The following is a 22114-nucleotide window of genomic DNA, read 5'->3' as shown; positions in this document are numbered from 1 at the left end:
CTGTGGTTTGTTGGCAGTCGTGTTAATAAGATGTCATGAGTCACAATAATCTTGGTAAGATATAACCGCATTTCACGCAAGTGACCCCTCAAGGAAGGTTCCTTGATGTTGGTGAGGGGCTCTTGATTTAGGGAATTGGATCTGTGCTCCAGTTCCCCGAATTAAGCCTGAATGCCTTCCACATTCCCTCTCCCAGGCGCTGTATAATCCTACGGGTTTAGTGCTTCCCCTTGATTATAATAATAATAATCACACCAGTGAGGTGGCAAGAAATATCAAACTAGATCAATATCTGAAGGATACTCACTAAACGCATTTTGAGAAAAAGTCATTTATTTTCTGAAAATCAAAACTCAAGATTCTTGGGAAGTTTGCCTCCCATGCAGGCAGGACCAGCAGGTTTATTAATGGGGTCTTCCTGACTTCTACTGACAGTTTCTGACAATTCTGGAGGCAAGTGGAGGCGCTCAATCATCAACTTGCGCTTCCTCAGTTTAAACACCCAATCTGTTGAGTCCAGCATTGGTGAGACCAGACTATTAATGGCTGCTAACTTGACTACATGGAAGAGCCCATGATAATCTTTAAAAGCTGGATTAGTTTCCTTATCTGAGCCTTGGAATGACTCTAACCTTATCACAAAGTCAGCCAGTGTTTGTAGCCGAAGTGTCAAATTGGGATCAGCGAAGAGATGGGAGGGAACTGTCATTAAACACACAGAGAAGGAAGTGCGAACCAGCGCCCTCAACATAAACAAGAAGGTAGTGAGGTTGTGCCATTGGTGATCTTTTTCCTGGTGGGAAAACTCCCAACCCCAGAGTGGGGATCCCACTGAGTGTAGGGCCAGACGCATCACGTTGGTCTTGCTTTTGTTGCATGATGTTGATAGATTACCATCCTCTATCCTTTTCTTAATTAACTGCAGCAATGACCAGTAATTCTTATTCTCTAACTTCCCCTTCCCTTCCTCGGCCTCTGAGCCGTCCCAGAGAGCCAAGTCCACATGAGAAATGATTTCTGCATCCATTGACTTTGTCAGGTCATAATTGTGGCCAAACCTGTTGCCAACATTGGTTCCAGGTTGAGAGGCTTTGTTTTGGTACCTCCAGGCAATACTCATCTTTTTGTCATCAGCATAAGTCTGAGCCTCATCAGGTTCCACGTCTATTGAAGCAGGCAAATCTTCTGTAATTGTCTGAGGAGAAACATCAAGACTGGCCAGGGTAAGAATATGGTTATTCATTACACCTTCAGCAAGGTAATATTTCAGGAATAACTTGCTGTACACATCATATCTATCTTGTTCTATGAGGAGGATGGAGCCAACAGGAAGGCCGCCCCCAATGAGGTAGTCTAGTGATGGTAACCCACAGGAGAGCAGCAGCTGCGAGTTGTGGATGGATGGATGAGTTCCTGGAATGGAGACGACTCTCGCTTTTCCTTTCTTCTGAAAACTGCTGACTGTGCCAGTCGCAGCCATCTGCAACAAATAACAATGGTGAGTCATTACGTAACCCTTTAACTGCCGGAACTCCTGAAATTAAAAGTGCTCTCAATGTTGGCTTAAAAAAAAAAATACAGTGGGCCCCCGGTTTACGATATTATTTCATTCCAGAAGCATGTTCAGGTGCCAGTACAGTGGAACCTCAAAAATCAAACTGCTCCCAAAACAACCAATTATGTAAGTGTATTTTTGTAAGTGCTTTTATAAGTGCATTTTTGAGGGTCTGAAATGGACTAATCTAATTTACATTATTCCTCATGGGAATAAATTCATTCGGTAAAGGCACTCGAACAGCCTTCTGGACCAAAGAAAGTTCGAAATTTGAGGTTCCACAGTACTGAACGAATTTGTTCCCATAAGGAATATTGTGAATTAGATTAGTCCATTTCAGACCCCCAAACATACACGTACAAACGCACTTACATAAATACACTTACATAATTGGTCGCATTGGGAGGTGATCGTAAAGCGGGAGTCCACTGTACTATTTTTTTTGAGATGGCAGATAAGCTTTTCCTTAGGCCTGGTCAAAGACTGGGCCAGGGGGGGGGGGGAATGACCCCTGAAATACCCTCCAGATAGGTGATGTCAAAAATAAAAAAAAAAATTATGAAAACTGCCTTGATCTACATTTCACTGTTAGCACTCCAAATATTTTGAAAAAAAAAAAAAAATTACAACAAAGAGAACAATTTCCTGAGTGTAATAAGGCAAAATTTCTTTCTTTTTGCGCCAGTACTTATTGAGATATAAGATGGTGAAGTTGGCGCTGGATGCTCACCTGGTCCACATTTTTTAATACTGAGCACACTGAGTGTTAAGATCCATTCAGTACTGACTAGGCCTCTCAGGCCTGTCGTACCAATACACAAATAACCCGCACATAAAAGAGAGAAGCTCACAACGACGTTTCGGTCCGAGTCGGACCAAAACGTCGTCGTAAGCTTCTCTCTTTTATGTGCGGGTTATCTGTGTACCTGTCGTACCAAATTTGGAGGCAAGAAAAATAAATCGTTGATCTATGTTTGGAGCACTAGCAGTAGGAACGTAAATCAATGTTTTTACAGATATATGTAATGGCTTAATGTACAACAGTGAGGGACTTGAGGAAAGAACAGAATAACTTTTTATGATGCAATAATTCTTTAAACTGATTCAGTGATCTTAAGTTAATTGGGGTTTCTTAAGCAGTTTCAAATTGGTTCTATGGCATCAGGCTATGGATTACTTTTTCAAAAATTTTAGACAGTTGTGGCAAGTTGAAAATTGTCCTGTAATTACTGACTTGTGACAAGCCACCAGTTCTGTAGTTTAAGACAAGAGGAGTCACGTGTCTATAAATGCCAATACAAGTTTCTATCAATGTAATACATTGCTTATACAGAAATGGGTGACACATGAGAGGTGGCTGAGAGCCCATGATTATATAGAGTATTTTGGGCAAACTGAAGCTAAACATAAGACTACCAGAGCATATCCTAGGTAATTTACACACGTTACTATTGATAATTTGTGTAACGGTATGCAAATACCCCAAACATAGGAGAGATGAGCTTATGACGATGTTTGGGTCTGACTTGGACCATTTACAGTGTGACTTTGTAAATGTTCCAAGTTGGACCCAAACGTCATCATAAGCCCCTCTTTCCTATGTGCGGGTTATTTGTGTATTGTTCCAGCCATGGTACTACGCCTTCTTGTTCTTTTTGTAATTGTAATTAGGTGTACCAGTACCTGAATAAACTTACTATCACTATACACGGCAAATCCATCAATCTCAGCCGACTCCTCAATGTAGCCACCACTGAACTTCAGCTGAACTTCGGGAACCTCTGGGTGTTTGTACCACTAGATAATCTACACATAACCAAGTACATATAAACTTTACCACTGGAACTACTGTTCTGCTCATCAGTGGGTAGGAATGACACTAATTTTGCCACTGCTAACAGATGGTATTTACTATACCCCTTACACTTATTTTAATGTTAAATATGAACTTCAATTTATGACTACAGTGAGATAATACAGTGGAACCTCAGTTGTCAACTGCATTACTTGTTGAACACATTGGTTTTAGAAGAGTGAGGTGCAATACAGTGGACCCCCGGTTTACGATATTATTTCATTCCAGAAGTATGTTCAGGTGCCAGTACTGAACGAATTTGTTCCCATAAGGAATACTGTGAATTAGATTAGTCCATTTCAGACCCCCAAACATACACGTACAAACGCACTTACATAAATACACTTACATAATTGGTCGCATTGGGAGGTGATCGTAAAGTGAGAGTCCACTGTACTTATGGTAATAGTAGCAGTAATATTAGTTGTAGTAATACTAGTAGTACTACTATATGATACAACAATTAACTTCGTCACAAACGTTGCCACAATTAAATGCCACATTAGTTGCACTTGTGTTATTTTACCTTGCATACTGTCGGTAATTCCACCAACATTAATGGAAAACAAGTTGCTGGAGGAGTTCAGTTTTATAACTGTGAAGTTCTTGCCTCCTAACACCACTCCTCTCATCCAGCCCATGGACCAGCAGATCATTTCTAACTTCAAGAAACTCTGCACCAAAGCTCTTTTTGAAAGGTGTTTTGAAATCACTTCAGAAACAAATTTTACCCTCAGGGAGTTCTACAAGGACCATTTCAATATCCTCACCTGTTGAGAATTATAGACAAAGTCTGGGGAGATGTGTCTTCCAGGACCATGCAGTCAGTATGGAAGAAATTGTAACCTGACTTTGTGGCAGCCAGGGATTTTGAAGGCTTTGAAGATGAGTCTGAGCCAGTAGAGGATATTGTGTCCCTGGGGAAGATTGGGCCCAGAGGTGACTGAAGATGATGTGGAGAAGTTGGTGTAGGAGCGCTGAACTGAGCACACCACAGAACTTGTAGACCTTCAGAAGGAACAGCAACAGATTGTGCCAGAGGCACTGTCATCAGAGGAAGAGGAGGGAAGGGATGATGTGCTCATTGCACTTGTCAAGGAAAAGTGTGCTAAATGGCAGGAAGTGCCACCCAGACACAGCAGTGGCCATCCGTCTCTCTAACATGTACAGTGACAGTGTAATGTCTCAATTTAACCTGTAAACGGTCCAAGCAGATCTACGTTCACATGTGTAGTGCTACAAAAGTAGATCTACGTTCACATGTGTAGTGCTACAAAAGTAGATCTACGTTCACATGTGTAGTGCTACAAAAGTAGATCTACGTTCACATGTGTAGTGCTACAAAAGTAGATCTACGTTCACATGTGTAGTGCTACAAAAGTAGATCTACGTTCACATGTGTAGTGCTACAAAAGTAGATCTACGTTCACATGTGTAGTGCTACAAAAGTAGATCTACGTTTTTTTTACATATTTTCAAATATTACAAAAAAAAAAGTAAATCAAAGTTTTTTTACACATTTTCAAATGTAAAAAAACAAAAAGATCTACTTTTTTTACATACTTTCAAATGTTGAAAAAACGTATATATACGTTTGGACCGTTTACGGGTCAAACAAGTGTGAAAACGGAGCCTGAAACAAACCTCACTGGACAGGTTTTTAGAGAGACAAAGTACCAGCGAGCCAGAACAACATGTTAGCGGTGAAAGAAACCAAGAGGAGAAACAACACCAGGACAGTTGCCTGACATATTAACCCCTTCAGGGTCCAAGACCAAAATCTGAAGTGGTGCTCCAGTGTCCATGAAATTTTGAAAAAAAAACAAAAATTGTTTTTTCTTACAGAATTAAAGAGCATATTTTTGTGAAGGTAATAAGACAAAAAAAAATTTCTGATCAGTACTTACCGAGATACAGTGCCAAGAAGTTTGTCCAAAATGACCTGGTGGCGGCAATATCGACGATTTCCACATACGCGCATTACTTTATTTAGCGTTTTTTGTTGTTTTTTCTTTTCTTTTCCAATTTTTTTCTATTCCTACTAACATTTGGGGCCTGAGAGACCAATACTGTATATAATGTATATATATAAACTCACTGTATTGAACACAATAACCGCACTAAAGTTATTATCATATTATTGTTTACCACTGTTGTTTATTACAATAAACATGCACAAATCTTGTATAATACTAATGTTCTATCATATATTTACATATTTACAATCACTGGACATGGTTTTAGAACTGCTGGAGCTTGTGGAACTCCTTGAAACAAGGCACCATACACAGAGGCACCTTACATTCCTCACACATAAACCGAGTGTCTTTGTGTCTTTGTTGCCGGCGTTTTGTTTGTGCACAGACAATGCATCTCTTCTGAGCAAATTTCTTCTGAGTTGAAAGAAGCTGTATTATGAAATGATCACCTTCCCTCCTCAAACACTTGGGTATATTCTGAGGAATTCGAGGACCATGTTGTATAGCAGGTGTTGTTACCTGGTACTTCATTATGAGTTGTCTGACAACAGACAAACAAAATTCACCATATGGTGGTCTGTTGCCAGTCTTTATTTGGTACATATTATATGCATTAAGCATTGAAATGTCCATGAGATGGAAGAAAAGTTTCATGTACCACTTGTAACTCTTACGAACACAATCAACAAAACCAATCTGCATGTCACATTTGTCAACCAAGCGCATGTTTTGTGTATAATCAATCACTGTCACTGGTTTTCGAATACGTTCATTAGTCACTCGATCAACTTTGCCACTGTCTTGCATTTCGTTACGGTGAATGTCATGCCACCGTAATGCCATGATGTCATTGGGAGTAAACACCTGCACGTCATCACCACGAGCACCTGCGTTGAACCTGGGCATATGTTTACGATTAGAACGCACTGTGCCACACACATCAGTCTTGTTCCCTCGCAAGAAATCACTGAGTAAAGGGCTTGTGTACCAGTTATCGGTATATAATGTATGCCCCTTACCAAGATAAGGTGCCATCATGCTTCTCACTACATCACCTGAGATACCCAATAACATCTTGGTATCTGTCAATGTTTTACTTCCTGTGTATACAACAATATCCAACACCAGGCCACTGTCACAGTCACAGAGTACAAACAGTTTTATACCAAAGCGTTTCCTCTTGCTCGGTATATACTGCTTGAATGACAGCCTACCTTTGAACAAAATCAAAGACTCGTCAATTACAAGATTCTTGAATGGATAAAAGTACATGTTGAACTTTTGTTTGAGATACATAAAAACATTTCTAATCTTGTATAACCTGTCACTTCTGTCAGGCCTGGTTTTGTCAGAGAAGTGCAACATACATAACAGTAAGATAAACCTGTTCACTGGGATGATTTCACTGAAGGATGGGGTAGAAATTAGCTGATCTGTGGACCAGTATGCTTTTATATTATGCTTATAGACATGAGGCATAAGCATCATAGTTGCAAAAAGCAAATACATTTCTGCAACAGTCGTCTCTTTCCACCGGTGTAGCCTTGACTGTGGTGATATCATTGTATTTGCCATGGTGTACTCAAAATATGTACTTGCTACTTTCCCTGACAATAATTTCCATCAAGGGCTGGTCAAAGAATATTTCAAAAAATTCCAGTTCATTGGCCGTGGTTCCAAGGGAACAAGTAGGTAGAATCCCACTTTGAGAGTCATCAAATTGGTGGGGATTGAGAACAAAATTGGGATCTTGCTGCCAATCCAAAATACGGTTTGCTGGTGGATACTGGACATCATAGGCTGGTTGTGCAGGTGGTTGTGGTGGGCTGGTGGCTGATGCTCCGCTTTGTCCTTGAACCACGGAGTCAGCAGTGTGGGTCCCAGCCTGGGCTGGTGAGTCACGCATGGCCGTGGCACTACCATCACCACTACCACCATCTACTGATGCCTGTGGTCTATCCATGCCAAGTGTAGCCACATCATCCTCACTATCACTGTCTATACCTGGTGTAGGGCCACAGGATGTACTCCGTCCCCTGGGCACTGCATAGGGTACACTACCCGAGCGCATGCGGCAGCATACATACCGACGCTTCACTGGCGAATATGATTCCTCACTATCACTACTCAAATGATTGTCAAGAGCAATAAAATCACAATCCACGTCACTATCATCATCATTACTGAAGTCAGAGGCCTGGCCACACGAAAACAATAGTTTTCTCTTGCGTTGAGGTACAACTGACCGTGACTGAGGAGTGCCCACACCAGAGGTAGAAGGTTGAGGATCATCAGGGTTTTCTGCACTATTATTGATATCCTGGTCATTCCTTTCGGTCACTAACTGATCAAAGCCAAAGAATTCGTCTTCATTTCCACTTCCATCAGTGTCAAAACTATCAGATAGGAAGAGGAGAGTCCCAATTTTCCTTGGAGTGAGCACTGACTTGCGACGAGGCATGGTGAACAAAAGTAATTGAGCCGGCGTTCCCACAATGCCATGCAGGCACCTAGATTTTTTGTTTATGGCGCACACCCACCACGCAGACCCGTTCTCTCACATGTAGGCTTATGAGCATTTTCGCGCTAAATTTGACGGCGTTAGAATTTTGGCATAGATCTATGGCTTGGACCCTGAACATGAAGCAATAGATCTATGGGACGGACCCTGAAAGGGTTAATAACAAGGTGACTCTCCTTCCAAGCAGTAACATATCCCCTCCACTCCTCCACCTCCAGCTTCCAGTATGCCATTAACTCTCCTCTGACTGTTAAGAGGCAGTTAAATTTTCATTTACTGACAGTATTTCAGTTACAGTTTCTTTTAGCATACATTCATTTTTACACAAATAACCCGCACATAAAAGAGAGAAGCTTACGACGACGTTTCGGTCCGACTTGGACCATTGACAAAGTCACACTGTCACTGTGACAAAGTCACAGTGTGACTTTGTCAATGGTCCAAGTCGGACCGAAACGTCGTCGTAAGCTTCTCTCTTTTATGTGCGGGTTATTTGTGTATCGTTCCAGTCACGGTATTGTGCCTTTTTTGTTATTCATTTTTACAGTTTTATGAAGTGGTACATTTTAAAGAAATTACATATATTGTCAATTGGGGTCTGGAATAGATTAATTCTATTTCCATTATTCTTTATGGGAAAATTGCTTTGGCTGTCGTCTATTTTGGTTATCGAATTAACATCCGGAACGAATTAAGTTCGAGAACCAAGGTTCCAATGCATAAGATTTTGTTGGGTTTTTAGCCTCAGAGGGTTAGCCACCCAGGGTAGGGAGAGTTAGCCACTCAGGATAACCTAGGGTAGGGAGTGTTAGCTACCCAGGATAGGGAGGGTTAGCCACCCAGGATAACCCAGGGCAGGGAGTGTTAGCTACCCAGGATAACCCAAAGTAGGGTGTGTTAGCCACCCACAAGAACCCAGGGTAGGGAGTGTAAGCTACCCAGGATAACCCAGAATAGAGAGTGTTAGCCACCCAAGGTAGGGAGGGTTAGCCACCCAGGGTAGGGAGGGTTAGTCACCCAGGATAACCCAATGTAGGGAGTGCTAGCTACCCAGGATAAGCCAGGGTAGGGAGTATTAGCCACCCACAATAACCCAGGGTAGGGAGTGTTAGACAGCCAGGATAACCCAGGGTAGGGAGTGTTAGCCAGCCAGGATAACCCAGGGTAGGAAGTGTTAGCCAGCCAGGATAACCCAGGGAAGGGAGTGTTAGCCACCCAGGATAACCCAGGGTAGGGAGTGTTATCCACCCAGGATAACCCAGGGTAGGGAGTGTTAGCCAGCCAGGATAACCCAGGGTAGGAACTTTTATCCACCCAGGATAACCCAAGGTAGGGAGTGTTAACCAGCGAAGATAATGCAAGAAAGTCAGTGCATCATGGAGGACTGCCCGTCGTATTTCCACTGAGAACATTTGAAAAATTGATTCCTAACATAAAAAAGAACATACAGAACACAGGACAGTCACAGTTTATGCCTTAGCTTCTTTACATGAACAAATAAAAGAAAGCAGACTCACTGTGCTAACTAATCAACAGATGTGATATACAAAAGTGCGACTCTCTGGTAACTCTCCCATCAGCTCTGCGGAGTTGCTTGTCTCGGGATAAGTTGAACCCTCAACTAAATCTGTAAACAAAATGACAATATTGTATTCTTCAGAAAAATTAACTTAATGATTATTAATTAGGTGAAAACTGTTGACAGAGAGAGTGTGGTGATGTCCGCAACAATAACGATCAGTCAAGACTTTGATCGTAGATCTACGTTTTTTTTTTTACATTGTTCTTATGGAGAAAATCAAGGATGGAGCGCTACGCATGCAAACGGAGATCTACATTTGAACAGTTAAAGGGTTAAAACAATATCAAAGATGGTCTACACAAACCCAATACCATTATGGTATGCTCCTCACTTAGTGACGAGTTCGCTTACCAACGTGGTCTTAGGAACGGAACTCCGTCGTTAAGTGAGGAGAGGTTGTACCGGTATTGAAGAGTAAATACAAGAGTTACATTCTGGGTAATTAACTTAAGTTTCATCTCCAAAGTATGTAACTGCTTTTCTAACATGTCAGACATCAGTGTTTTCAATTATGTCAGCTATCAGTATTTTCAGTTGTGTGTTAATACATATAACTATCACTGAATATACAATTACAACTTCATTTACTGTACTTTTGTTGTTAAATCTGTATTTACTAGCACCCCATAATAATAATAATAATAATAATAATAATAATAATAATAATAATAATAATAATAATAATAATAATAATAATAATCATTTATTTCTACAAGTACATGTACAAGGTATACAGACCATAGCTGACATCAATGACATACTACTACTGTATATAGAAAGTCACTTGTTATGCTGAGCATTTCAGGCAAATTACGTCAGTTTTGTCCCAGGATGTGACCTACTCCAGTCGACTAACACCCATTTTACATTGATGGGTGAACATGGACAGCAGATGTCTTATGGAAACACGTCCCTAATGTTTTGCAGCTGTACCGGAGATCTGAACTCTGGACCTCAGTGTGCGAGTTGAGTGCGCTAGCGATCGAGCTACGGGACATCTTGTAGATAGGCAAGATAAATTAGATAGGCAAGACAGATTAAGTAAGAGATATACAGGCAGCTGTGTTCGTACAGTTCCTAAGGTTCGTGACCCACAATGAGAAGTGAAAATCACCAGCAGGTGGAAAAGAGCATTTTTCCATCATCAAATGCAGCTAAAATGCCAAAATTCCTGATAACGTGCTTACACTATCATATCCTAAGTGCTCAGTATAGCTACGCATAAAAAACACATAGAAAATAAAATAAATACAGAGTACAGTAGAACTCCAATATCCACGATTTCAGTTATCCATGTTTACTGTGGCCCAAAAATACCTCTTAATTGTGCTTAATAATGGACCCCAAAGCACAAAAGTAGAGAAGCTGACAGTTCTTCAAAGTCTAAGAGAAGCTGACAGTTCTTCAAAGTCTAAGAGAAGCTGACAGTTCTTCAAAGTCTAAGAGAAGCTGTGAAGTTCTTCCCATCAGTAAAAAAGTGATAATTCTCCACTTACTGTGCATAATTTATCAAATAAACTTTATAATAGGTACCTATAGGACTTACACATAGTGTTTGCTACTGTCTAGAGTTTCTGTATCCATGGCAGGTCCTTGGAATGGCAGGTCCTTGGAATGGCAGGTCCTTGGAATGGCAGGTCCTTGGAATGCATCCCCAGGGATACTGGGGTCCTATTCTATATGCAATACTTAAAATACGGCGCTGGTCGTCCTTCCCTTACACAACTCTTGTGCAAAAACAGCGGAAGAGCGCCGAACATAATGAACAATGACTCGGTTGAATGTCAACAAAAATGTGGAACACCAAAAAAGAAGAGGTGCATATGTGGGGTTCTGCTGTATATGTGGGGTTCTGGTGTATATGTGGGGTTCTGCTGTATATGTGAGGTTCTGGTGTATATGTGGGGTTCTGCTGTATATGTGGGGTTCTGGTGTATATGTGGGGTTCTGCTGTATATGTGAGGTTCTGCTGTATATGTGAGGCTCTGCTGTATATGTGAGGTTCTGCTGTATATGTGGGGTTCTGCTGTATATGTGGGGTTCTGCTGTATATGTGAGGCTCTGCTGTATATGTGAGGTTCTGCTGTATATGTGGGGTTCTGCTGTATATGCAGGGTTCTGCTGTATATGTGGGGTTCTGCTGTATATGTGAGGCTCTGCTGTATATGTGAGGTTCTGCTGTATATGTGGGGTTCTGCTGTATATGTGGGGTTCTGCTGTATATGTGGGGCTCTGGTGTATATGTGGGGTTCTGGTGTATATGTGGGGTTCTGCTGTATATGTGGGGTTCTGCTGTATATGTGGGGTTCTGCTGTATATGTTGGGCTCTGATGTATATGTGGGGTTCTCCTGTATACACGGGTTTCTCCTGCATACACGGGGGTTCTCCTGTATATACAGGGTTCTCCTGTATACACGGGGGTTCTCCTGTATACACGGGGGTTCCCCTGTATACACGGGTTTCTCCTGTATACATGGGGGTTCTCCTGTATACACAGGGTTCTCCTGTATACACAAGGGTTCTCCTGTATACATGGGGGTTCTGCTGTATATACAGGGGTTCTCCTGTATACATGGGGTTCTCCTGTATACATGGGGTTCTCCTGTATACATGGGGGTTCTCCTGTATACATGGGGGTTCTCCTGTATACACGGGGTTCTCTCGTATACTCAGGGTTCTCCTCTAAACCCAGGCCTTCTTGTATAATAGATTCAGTGGGGAATACATTGAGGTTCCAGTGGGGGAATACATTGGGGTTTCAGTGGGGAATACACTGGGGTTTCAGTGGGGAATACAATGGGGTTTCAGTGGGAATATATTGGGGTTTCAATGGAGAATACATTGAGGTTTCAGTGGAGAATACACTGGTGTTTTAGTGGGGAATACAGTGGGAAACACAATGGTAACAAGTGTCTGTCAGTTGCAACCAATGTTATATGGTTGTTATCTCATTTACTGTTTTTTTTATTAACACATAGCCCGATTCCCACCACTGCAGCATGATCCGAAAGAGAAGAAACACTTTCCACCATCACTCACTCCATCACTGTCTTGTCAGAGGCATGTCAACACTACACTTAATAGTTTTCTAGCATTGAAATTACCTACTCGCGCACCCAGACTTTTGCAATATTTAAATGTAAATCAAATGTTAAAGTTACACCTGAAAATAAGAAAAAATAGAACATTACCATTTCTCGATGTTCGTAAATCGTAAACGAACATTCACAGTAAACGCACAATTCACTGTTTATTCCTATTCAGTATAAATAAAAATCTCTATCCACACTAGCTTCTAGGCATAATAGAGGCTCTCTTTATGTTGCAACCCACTATTGTAAATACAAAATCTTAATGTAGTGTTTGTAAAGATATAAAATAAATAAAAAAATAAATTATCGTTCACAGAATAACAGTTCCCCAATTATTTTTTGAGAACGATTTTAATAAATATTTTATAAAAACATCACAGACTGAGCTACAAAAGTTTTTGTAACACATTTTAATTATTATTATTATTATTATTATTATTATTATTATTATTATTATTATTATTATTATTATTATTATTATGCACTGCCAAACTTTGTAAATATTTCTTTATTTTCAGACAAAAAAAAGCCCCTGTTTTTTTAATCAATAAAAGCAACAAAAGTCATAAAAAGAAATATATCCCCAAGTCACATAATTATACTGAAGTATGACTATGCAAATTTAAGTTTGTTTCAATCAGTATAAAATAATATAGTTTACCTGGAGTATACCTGGACAGGGTTTACATGGAGCAAAATATAGTGGTACCCCGAGTTTCGAACAATTATTTAAGTGTATTTCTGTAAGTACGTTTGTAAGTGTATTTTTGAGGGTCTGAAATGGTCTAATTTAATTTACATTGATAAATTAGACACATGTGCAACTCTTGGGTATCTTTATTGAGGAAACGTTTCGGAGGAGAATGAGGTAATCAGTCCCTCAACCTTGAGTCGATGTGGTCAGTCCATCTATTCAAGATTGATGGACTGACCACATCGACTCAAGGCTGAGGGACTGATTACCTCATTCTCCTCCTGTTCTTAACATTTCTCCTGTGTATGGACTGATGAAGCCACTGTGAGGCGAAACGTTTCCTCAATAAAGATACCCAAGAGCTGCACATGTGTCTAATTTATCAACTTGTCGGTTCTCTGAACCATTCATCTAATTTACATTATTCCTTATGAGAACAAATTCGTTCTGTATTGGCACTGGAACAGCCTTCTGGAACACATTAACCCGTAAACGGTCCAAGCAGGTCTACGTTCACATGTGTAGTGCTACGAAAGTAGATCTAAGTTTTTTACACATTTTCAAATGTAAAAAAACAATAAGATCTACTTTTTTTACATACTTTCAAATGTTGAAAAAACATATATATACGTTTGGACCATTTACGGGTTAAGTTTGAAACTCTGGGTACCACTGTACTCTTAGCAACAATAAAAGAAGCCACTTTAGTAAACTAAAACCTAATGTTTCGAGACTACTTAAGAGTTAGACACAGACTATTAACTAGAATTCATTTATACACTGAACTTATACAGTGGACCCCCGCATAACGATATTAATCCGTTCCTGAGAGCTCATTGTTATGCGAATGAATTTTCCCCATTAGAAATAATGGAAATCAAATTAATCCGTGCAAGACACCCCAAAGTATGAAAAAAAAAATTTTTACCACATGAAATATTAATTTTAATACACACAAACTGAAAAAGGCATGCACAATTACATGACACTTACCTTTATTGAAGATCTGGTGATGATTGATGGGATGGGAGGAGGAGAGAGTCTTAGTGTTTAGAAGGGGAATCCCCTTCCATTAAGACTTGAGGCGTCAAGTCCTTTTCTGGGGTTACTTCTCTTCTTTTAATGCCACTAGGACCAGCTTCAGAGTCACTGGACTTCTGTCGCACAACATATCTGTCCATAGTGGCCTGTACCTCTCGTTCCTTTATGACTTCCCTAAAGTGTTTCACAACATTGTCAGTGCAATAGTCACCAGCACGGCTTGCAATAGCTGTGTGAGGGTGATTTTCATCCATAAAGGTTTGCACTTTCAGCCACATTGCACAGATTTCCTTAATCTTTGTAGTAGGCAACTTCTTCAATTTCTCTCTCCCCTCCTCCGAACCAGTTTCCTCAGGTCTTGCCTCTTGCTGTTGAAGTTGATCTAGCAGCTCATCAGTGGTTAGTTCTTCATTGTCCTCCTCCACCAACTCTTCCACATCCTCCCCACTAACCTCCAACCCCAAGGACTTTCCCAATGCCACAATGGATTCCTCAACTGGCATACTCCTCTCAGGGTTAGCCTGAAACCCTTCAAAATCCCTTTGGTCTACACATTCTGGCCACAGTTTCTTCCAAGCAGAGTTCAAGGTCTTCTTAGTCATTCCCTCCCAAGCCTTACCTATAAGGTTTACACAATTGAGGATATTAAAGTGATCTCTCCAAAACTCTCTTAGAGTCAGTTGAGTTTCTGAGGTCACTACAAAGCACCTTTCAAACAGAGCTTTTGTGTACAGTTTTTTGAAGTTTGCAATGACCTGCTGGTCCATGGGCTGCAGGAGAGGAGTGGTATTAGGAGGCAAAAACTTCACCTTAATGAACCTCTTGTCCCCATAAAGTCGCTCTGCCATGTCTGTAGGATGACCAGGGGCATTGTCTAACACCAGGAGGCACTTAAGGTCTAATTTCTTTTCAGTTAGGTAATCTTTCACATTGGGGGCAAATGCATGGTGTAACCAGTCATAGAAAAAGTCCATAGTGACCCATGCCTTACTGTTTGCCCTCCACAGCACACACAAATTAGCCTTGAGGATATTCTTTTGCCTGAACGCTCTGGGAGTTTCCGAGTGATACACTAATAAAGGCTTCACTTTGCAATCACCACTAGCATTGGAACACATCAACAGAGTAAGCCTGTCTTTCATAGGCTTATGTCCTGGGAGTGCCTTTTCCTCCTGAGTAATGTAGGTCCTGCTTGGCATTTTCTTCCAAAACAGGCCTGTTTCATCACAATTAAACACTTGTTCAGGTTTCAGTCCTTCACTGTCTATGCACTCCTTGAATTCCTGCACATATTTTTTAGCTGCTTTGTGGTCCGAACTGGCAGCCTCACCATGCCTTATCACACTATGTATGCCACTATGCTTCTTAAATCTCTCAAACCAACCTTTGCTGGCCTTAAATTCACTCACATCATCACTAGTTGCAGGCATTTTTTTAATTAAATCCTCATGCAACTTCCTAGCCTTTTCACTTATGATCACTTGAGAGATGCTATCTCCTGCTATCTGTTTTTCATTTATCCATACCAATAAGAGTCTCTCAACATCTTCCATCATTTGCGATCTCTATTTCGAAAACACAGTTGAACCTTTGGCAAGAACAGCTTCCTTGATTGCCGTTTTGTTGCCCACAATAGTAGCGATGGTTGATTGGGGTTTATTATACAACCTGGCCAGCTCGGCGACACGCACTCCACTTTCATACTTATCAATAATCTCTTTCTTCATCTCTATAGTAATTCTCACCCTTATTGCTGTAGGGTTGGCACTAGAAGCTTTCTTGGGGCCCATGGTCACTTATTTTGCAGATAAAATCACCAAAAACACTGTAATAATACGAAATGTTCCGATTGTATGCTTGGATGTTACCGCAGAGGCTGGCTTGTAAACAATGCCACCGGCGGAACATGTGAGGCTGGCTCAGGCCGCACATTAGACGCGTCTCGGACGAACAGCGTTGAGCGGGTTTTTTAGCGGTATGCGAGGCAAAATCTCAGCGATAAAATGTATCGGTATGCGGATTTAACGTTATGTAAGGCCAACGGTATGTGGGGGTCCACTGTACATGTATTTTCAACACTATACAATATATATATTTCTTTAACCCTTTCAGGGTCCAAGGCCCAAATCTGGAGTCACGCACCAGTGTCCAAGAATTTTCAAAAAAAAAATTTGTTATTTTTTCTTATGAAATCGTAGAGAATCTTTTTGTGAAGGTAATAAAACAAAAAGTACGAAATTTGGTGGAAAATTGACGAAATTATGCTCTCGCGAATTTTGATGTGTCAGCGATATTTACGAATCGGCGATTTTGCCGACTTTGACTCCCATTTTAGGCCAATTACATTATTCCAATCAACCAAATTCTTAGCTATTTCACTAGTATTACTTCTATTCTATCGATTGAGCACAAGAAATCGCCAAGTCAACTGTTTCAACTACAAAATAAAGTGATCGGAAATTGTTAATTTGGCCAATTTAACACAAAGTTCAAAATATCCCAAATTCAAAATAGGGTCCAGAATGAACAATGTAGGCATTCCTGGCACTAAACTAACATTTCCTCTGTTCATTAGTTATGTTTTGAGGCTTTACAAATAAATTCCATTTTGATTTTTTATTCACATAATGAATTTTTATTCACACCAAAAAATAGAAGATTTACTGTTATGCAATACTGTAATAATTGTATAAATATCATCACCATATTTGTGAATGTATATTAGACCCACCAGCTGGTGTGTATTAGATGTGTGAGGTCGTTTGTTTACTCTTGAATATCGGCAAAAATTTAACATTTCTGCTAATTTGAGCTCAGTTTCAAGCCATTTCCAGTGCTAAAACCAATCAAAATCATCTCTATTTCTGTAATATGTCTTCCATTCTATCAAATGAGACCAAGAAATCGCAAATACAACTATAAAAACATACGAAAAAACACTGCAAAGTTGCTGTTTTAATCGAAAAATCATGATTTCATTTTTTTTCTCTCATTATACACAGTGTGCTGCAGGATCTGTTTTATGTGGTGCACACATACCACATAGATGTATTCTCTCATATCTAGGCCCAAATGTACCACTCACAGTTTATCAGAGTGAGCTGAGCTCATGGCGTAGATCTACGGTTTGGACCCTGAACGTAAAGCCGTAGATCTACGGGACGGACCCTGAAAGGGTTAAGTTCAAGGTTGTTATAAGTGTTGAAATAAACTCCTATTTAACCTGCAAATATAATTTTCCTATTCATAATGCTACAAAATAAGCACCAACTTAGTGTCCACATCTATAAAACTACAAGACATCTATTAGGCCAAGTGATAGTTAGTCAAGAGTAAAAGTTAAGTTTTTTTTTTTTCAACAAGTCGGCCGTCTCCCACCACGGCAGGGTGACCCAAAAAGAAAGAAAATCCCCAAAGTTAAGATATTGTTTATAAATTAACATGAGAGCCCAGCTTACACCTCCACTTTTAGTGGTACAAGTTTTTATTGGCTTTTGAGTCACTGTTCAGTATGTTCAGCGCTTTTACCGATGTGTTTACACAACAGTTGTGTAAGGGAAGGACGACGGCTGCTGTAGTTTAACCCTTTGACTGTCACGGCTGTATATATACGTTTTACGAGGTGCCGTGTTTGACGTATATATACTCATAAATTCTAGCGGCTTCAAATCAAGCAGGAGAAAGCTGGTAGGCCCACATGTGAGAGAATGGGTCTGTGTGGTCAGCGTGCACCATATAAAAAAATTCCTGGAGCACGCAGTGCATAATGAGAAAAAAAAAACTCCGACCGTTTTTTTTAATTAAAATGCCGACTTTGTGGTCTATTTTCGTATAGTATTTATGGTTGTATTCTCGTTTTCTTGGTCTCATTTGATAGAATGGAAAACATATTACAGAAATAGAGGTGTTTTTGATTGATTTTACTATAAAAAAAACCTAGAAATGGAGCTCAAAGTAGGGGAAATGTTTGATTTTTGCCAATGTTCAAAAGTAAACAAATGATGCCATTGTCCAATAAATGTCCAACTAGCCATTCTAATATGCAGTCATGAATGGGTTGATGTTATTTATACAGTTATTACAGCATTGCAGTAGTCTGCATAATAGTAAGTCTAATATTTTTTGTTTGAATAAAATTTCAAAATAGAAAGCAAGAGTAATATCAGAGAGGCCTGGAGACGTGACTGATGAACAAAGAAATCATTATTTTAGAGCCTGGAATGTCTGCATTGTTCATTCTGGACCTTATTTTGAAATTATCATATTTTTTAGTTTTCGTGAAATTGGCCAAATTGCAAATTTCTGACCAGATTATTAGGTAGTTGAAATCAGTAAATGGGCAGTTTCTTGTACTCAATCGATAGAAAAAATGAAGTTCTAAAGAAATAGCTATGAGTTTGGGCGACTGGATCAATGGAATTAGCCGAAAATAGGGCTCAAAGTGGGCGAAATCGCCGATTTGTAAACAGCGCCGAGGTTGCTAACTTCGCGAGAGCGTAATTCCGTCATTTTTCCATCAAATTTCGTTTTTTTGGTGTCATTACAATCGGGAAAAGATTCTCTATCATTTCATAAGAAAAAATAATTTTTTTTTTTTTTAAATTTTGCGACACCAGGAGACACCTCAGGATTGTGGGTTGCGACAGTCAAAGGGTTAAGGTGAGTACATGTATTGTATATACAGTGGACCCCCGCTTTACGATCACCTCCCAATGCGACCAATTATGTAAGTGTATTTATGTAAGTACGTTTGTACATGTATGTTTGGGGGTCTGAAATGGACTAATCTAATTCACAATATTCTTTATGGGAACAAATTCGGTCAGTACTGGCACCTGAACATACTTCTGGAATGAAATATCGTAAACCGGGGGTCCACTGTACTGTGTATTTACTTTAAATATATATTTTTTATGCCTAGCTGTAAAACAGCAATTAACCCCATGACTGTCGCAACCCCCAATCCTGAGGTGTCTCCTTGTGTCGCAAAATTTCCAAAAAAAACAAAAACTATTTTTTCTTATGAAATGATGGAGAATATTTTCCCCATTGTAATGACACCAAACAAATGAAATTTGATGGAAAACTGATGGAATTACGCTCTCGAGAAGTTAGTGACCTCGGCAATATTTACAAATCAGCAATTTCGCCCACTTTGAGCCCTATTTTCAGCTAATTCCATTGTTTCAGTCGACCAAATTCATAGCTATTTCTTTAGAACTCCATTTTTTCTATCAATTGAGTACAAGAAACTGCCCATTTACCGATTTCAACTACCCAATAATGTGGTCAGAAATTTGCAATTTGGCCAATTTCGCGAAAATTAAAAAATATGACAATTTCAAAATAAGGTCCAGAGTGAACAGTGCAGACATTCCTGGCTCTAAAATAACATTTTCTTTGTTCATCAGTCATGTCTCCAGGCCCCTCTGATATTACTCTTGCTTTCTATTTTGAATTTTTATTCAAACAAAAAATAGAAGATTTACTGTTATGCAGACTATTGCATTGTTGCAATAATTGTATAAATAATGTCAACCCATCCATGACTGCATATTAGAATGGCAAGTTGGACATTTATTGGACAATGACTTCATTTGTTTAATCTAGAACATCGACAAAAATCAAACATTTCCCCTACTTTGAGCTCCATTTCAAGGTTCTTTCCATAGTAAAACCAATCAAAATCACCTCTATTTCTATAATATGTTTTCCATTTTATCAAATGTGACTATGAAAACAAGACTATAACCGTAAAAACTATACGAAAATACACCTCTAAGTCGTCGTTTTAATCCAAAAACACAGTCAAGTTTTTTTTTTTTCTCATGCACTGCATGCTGGAGGATTTGTTTTTATATGGTGCACACTGACCACACAAACCCATTCTCTCACATGTGGGCCTACCAGCTTTCTCCTGCTTCATTTCAAGCCGCTAGAATTTTTGAGTATATATACATACATCAAACACGGTACCTCGTAAGACGTATACACTGCATATACAACTGAAACAGCCAAAGGGTTAATACAGCCTCTCCTCACTTAGCTACGCACTCGTTTACCGACGACTCAGACTTACGACGAGCTCTCTGACCAATCACAATACACTACTATTTAAACAATTAAAAATATACCAGAAATGTTATACAGTGGACCCCCGCATACGGTTGGCATCACATAACGTTAAATCCGCATAGCGATACATTTTATCACTAAAATTTTGCCTCGCATAGCGCTAAAAAACTCGCTCAACGCTATTCGTCCGAGACGCGTCTATGTGAGGCCTGAGCCAGCCTCACATGTTCCGCCGGTGGCATTGTTTACAAGCCAGCCTCCGCGGTAACATCCAAGCATACAATCGGAACATTTCGTATTATAACAGCGTTTTTGGTGATTTTATCTGCAAAATAAGTGACCATGGGCCCCAAGAAAGCTTCTAGTGCCAACCCTGTGGTAAAAAGGGTGAGAAATATTATCGAAATACTGTGGTACCATGGTCAACTGCTGATGCTGCTGCTGCTGTAGCACTGTCAGCTGCTGCTGCTGCTGTAGCACCGTCAGCTGCTGCTGCTGCTGTAGCACCATCAGCTGCTGCTGTAGCACCGTCAGCTGCTGCTGCTGCTGTAGCACCATCAGCTGCTGCTGTAGCACCGTCAGCTGCTGCTGCTGCTGTAGCACTGTCAGCTGCTGCTGTAGCACTGTCAGCTGCTGCTGCTGCTGTACCACCATCAGCTGCTGCTGCTGTACCACCATCAGCTGCTGCTGCTGTACCACCATCAGCTGCTGCTGCTGTAGTACCGTCTGCTGCTGCTGTAGCACCGTCTGCTGCTGCTGTAGCACTGTCAGCTGCTGCTGCTGTAGCACTGTCAGCTGCTGCTGCTGCTGTAGCACCATCAGCTGCTGCTGTACCACCGTCAGCTGCTGCTGCTGCTGCTGCTGTTGTACCGTCTGCTGCTGCTGTAGCACCATCGCTGCTGTAGCACTGTCAGCTGCTGCTGCTGCTGCTGCTGTAGCACTGTCAGCTGCTGCTGCTGTAGCACTGTCAGCTGCTGCTGCTGCTGTAGCACTGTTGTTGGTGTGGCTTATTGAGAATACCAAGAAACAATTAACCCCAGAGGGTTAGCCACCCAGGATAACCCAAAAAAGTCAGTGTCATCGAAGACTGTCGTCTAACTTATTTCCATTGGGGTCCTTAATCTTGTCTCCCAGGATGCAACCCACACCAGGCGACTAACACCCAGGTGAACAGGGAAAAATGCCTGGAACTAGTGCTCATATTGGTGAATTTAAAGCCAGCAAAGGTTGGTTTGAGAGATTTAAGAATCGTAGTGGCATACACAGTGTGATAAGTCCTGTTCTGGAAGAAAATGCCAAACAGGACCTACAGTACTCAGGAGGAAAAGGCACTCCCAGGACACAGTGTCTCATCAGTCATTGCTGCATCTTCAATAAAGGTAAGTGTCATTTATTCTTCATTTAGTAGAGTAGTACATGCACAATATATATTGTGCATGTACTACTCTACTATTGTGCATGTATCCTTCTCTTTGTGTGTAGGAAAATGTATATTTCATGTGGTAAAAAAATTTTTTCATACTTTTGAGTGTCTTGCACAGATTAATTTGATTTCCATTATTTCTTATGGGGAAAATTCATTCGCATAACGATAATTTCGCATAACAATGAGCTCTCAGGAACGGATTAATATCGTTATGCGGGGGTCCACTGTATATGGTTCAAAGGTGACGTTAAAACAATATCAAAGATGGATGACACAAACCCACTACCATTATT

At 40.4% G+C, this 22114-nt stretch overlaps 1 protein-coding gene across 6 annotated transcripts in view; it reads right to left on the bottom strand.

Moving 5' to 3' along the window:
• Positions 1–315: 315 nt before the first annotated feature.
• The window catches only part of Elp4 (Elongator complex protein 4), a 33123-nt gene continuing 11324 nt past the window's right edge, over positions 316–22114 (bottom strand). For all 6 annotated transcript variants that reach the window (XM_070104223.1, XM_070104224.1, XM_070104227.1 and 3 more), the window contains exons 2-3: positions 9428–9537; positions 316–1480 (exon numbers count right to left, since the gene is read on the bottom strand). In XM_070104223.1, the coding sequence (XP_069960324.1) occupies positions 347–1480 (1134 nt within the window). In that variant the 5' untranslated portion in view covers positions 9428–9537 and the 3' untranslated portion in view covers positions 316–346. The remainder of the gene's footprint in view (positions 1481–9427; positions 9538–22114) is intronic.

Source organism: Cherax quadricarinatus, chromosome 89 (assembly GCF_038502225.1).
Source record: "Cherax quadricarinatus isolate ZL_2023a chromosome 89, ASM3850222v1, whole genome shotgun sequence".
NCBI classification, from domain to species: domain Eukaryota; kingdom Metazoa; phylum Arthropoda; class Malacostraca; order Decapoda; family Parastacidae; genus Cherax; species Cherax quadricarinatus.
The sequence above is the reverse complement of the archived record's forward strand: the minus strand, read 5'-3'. Positions and strand labels throughout refer to the sequence as shown.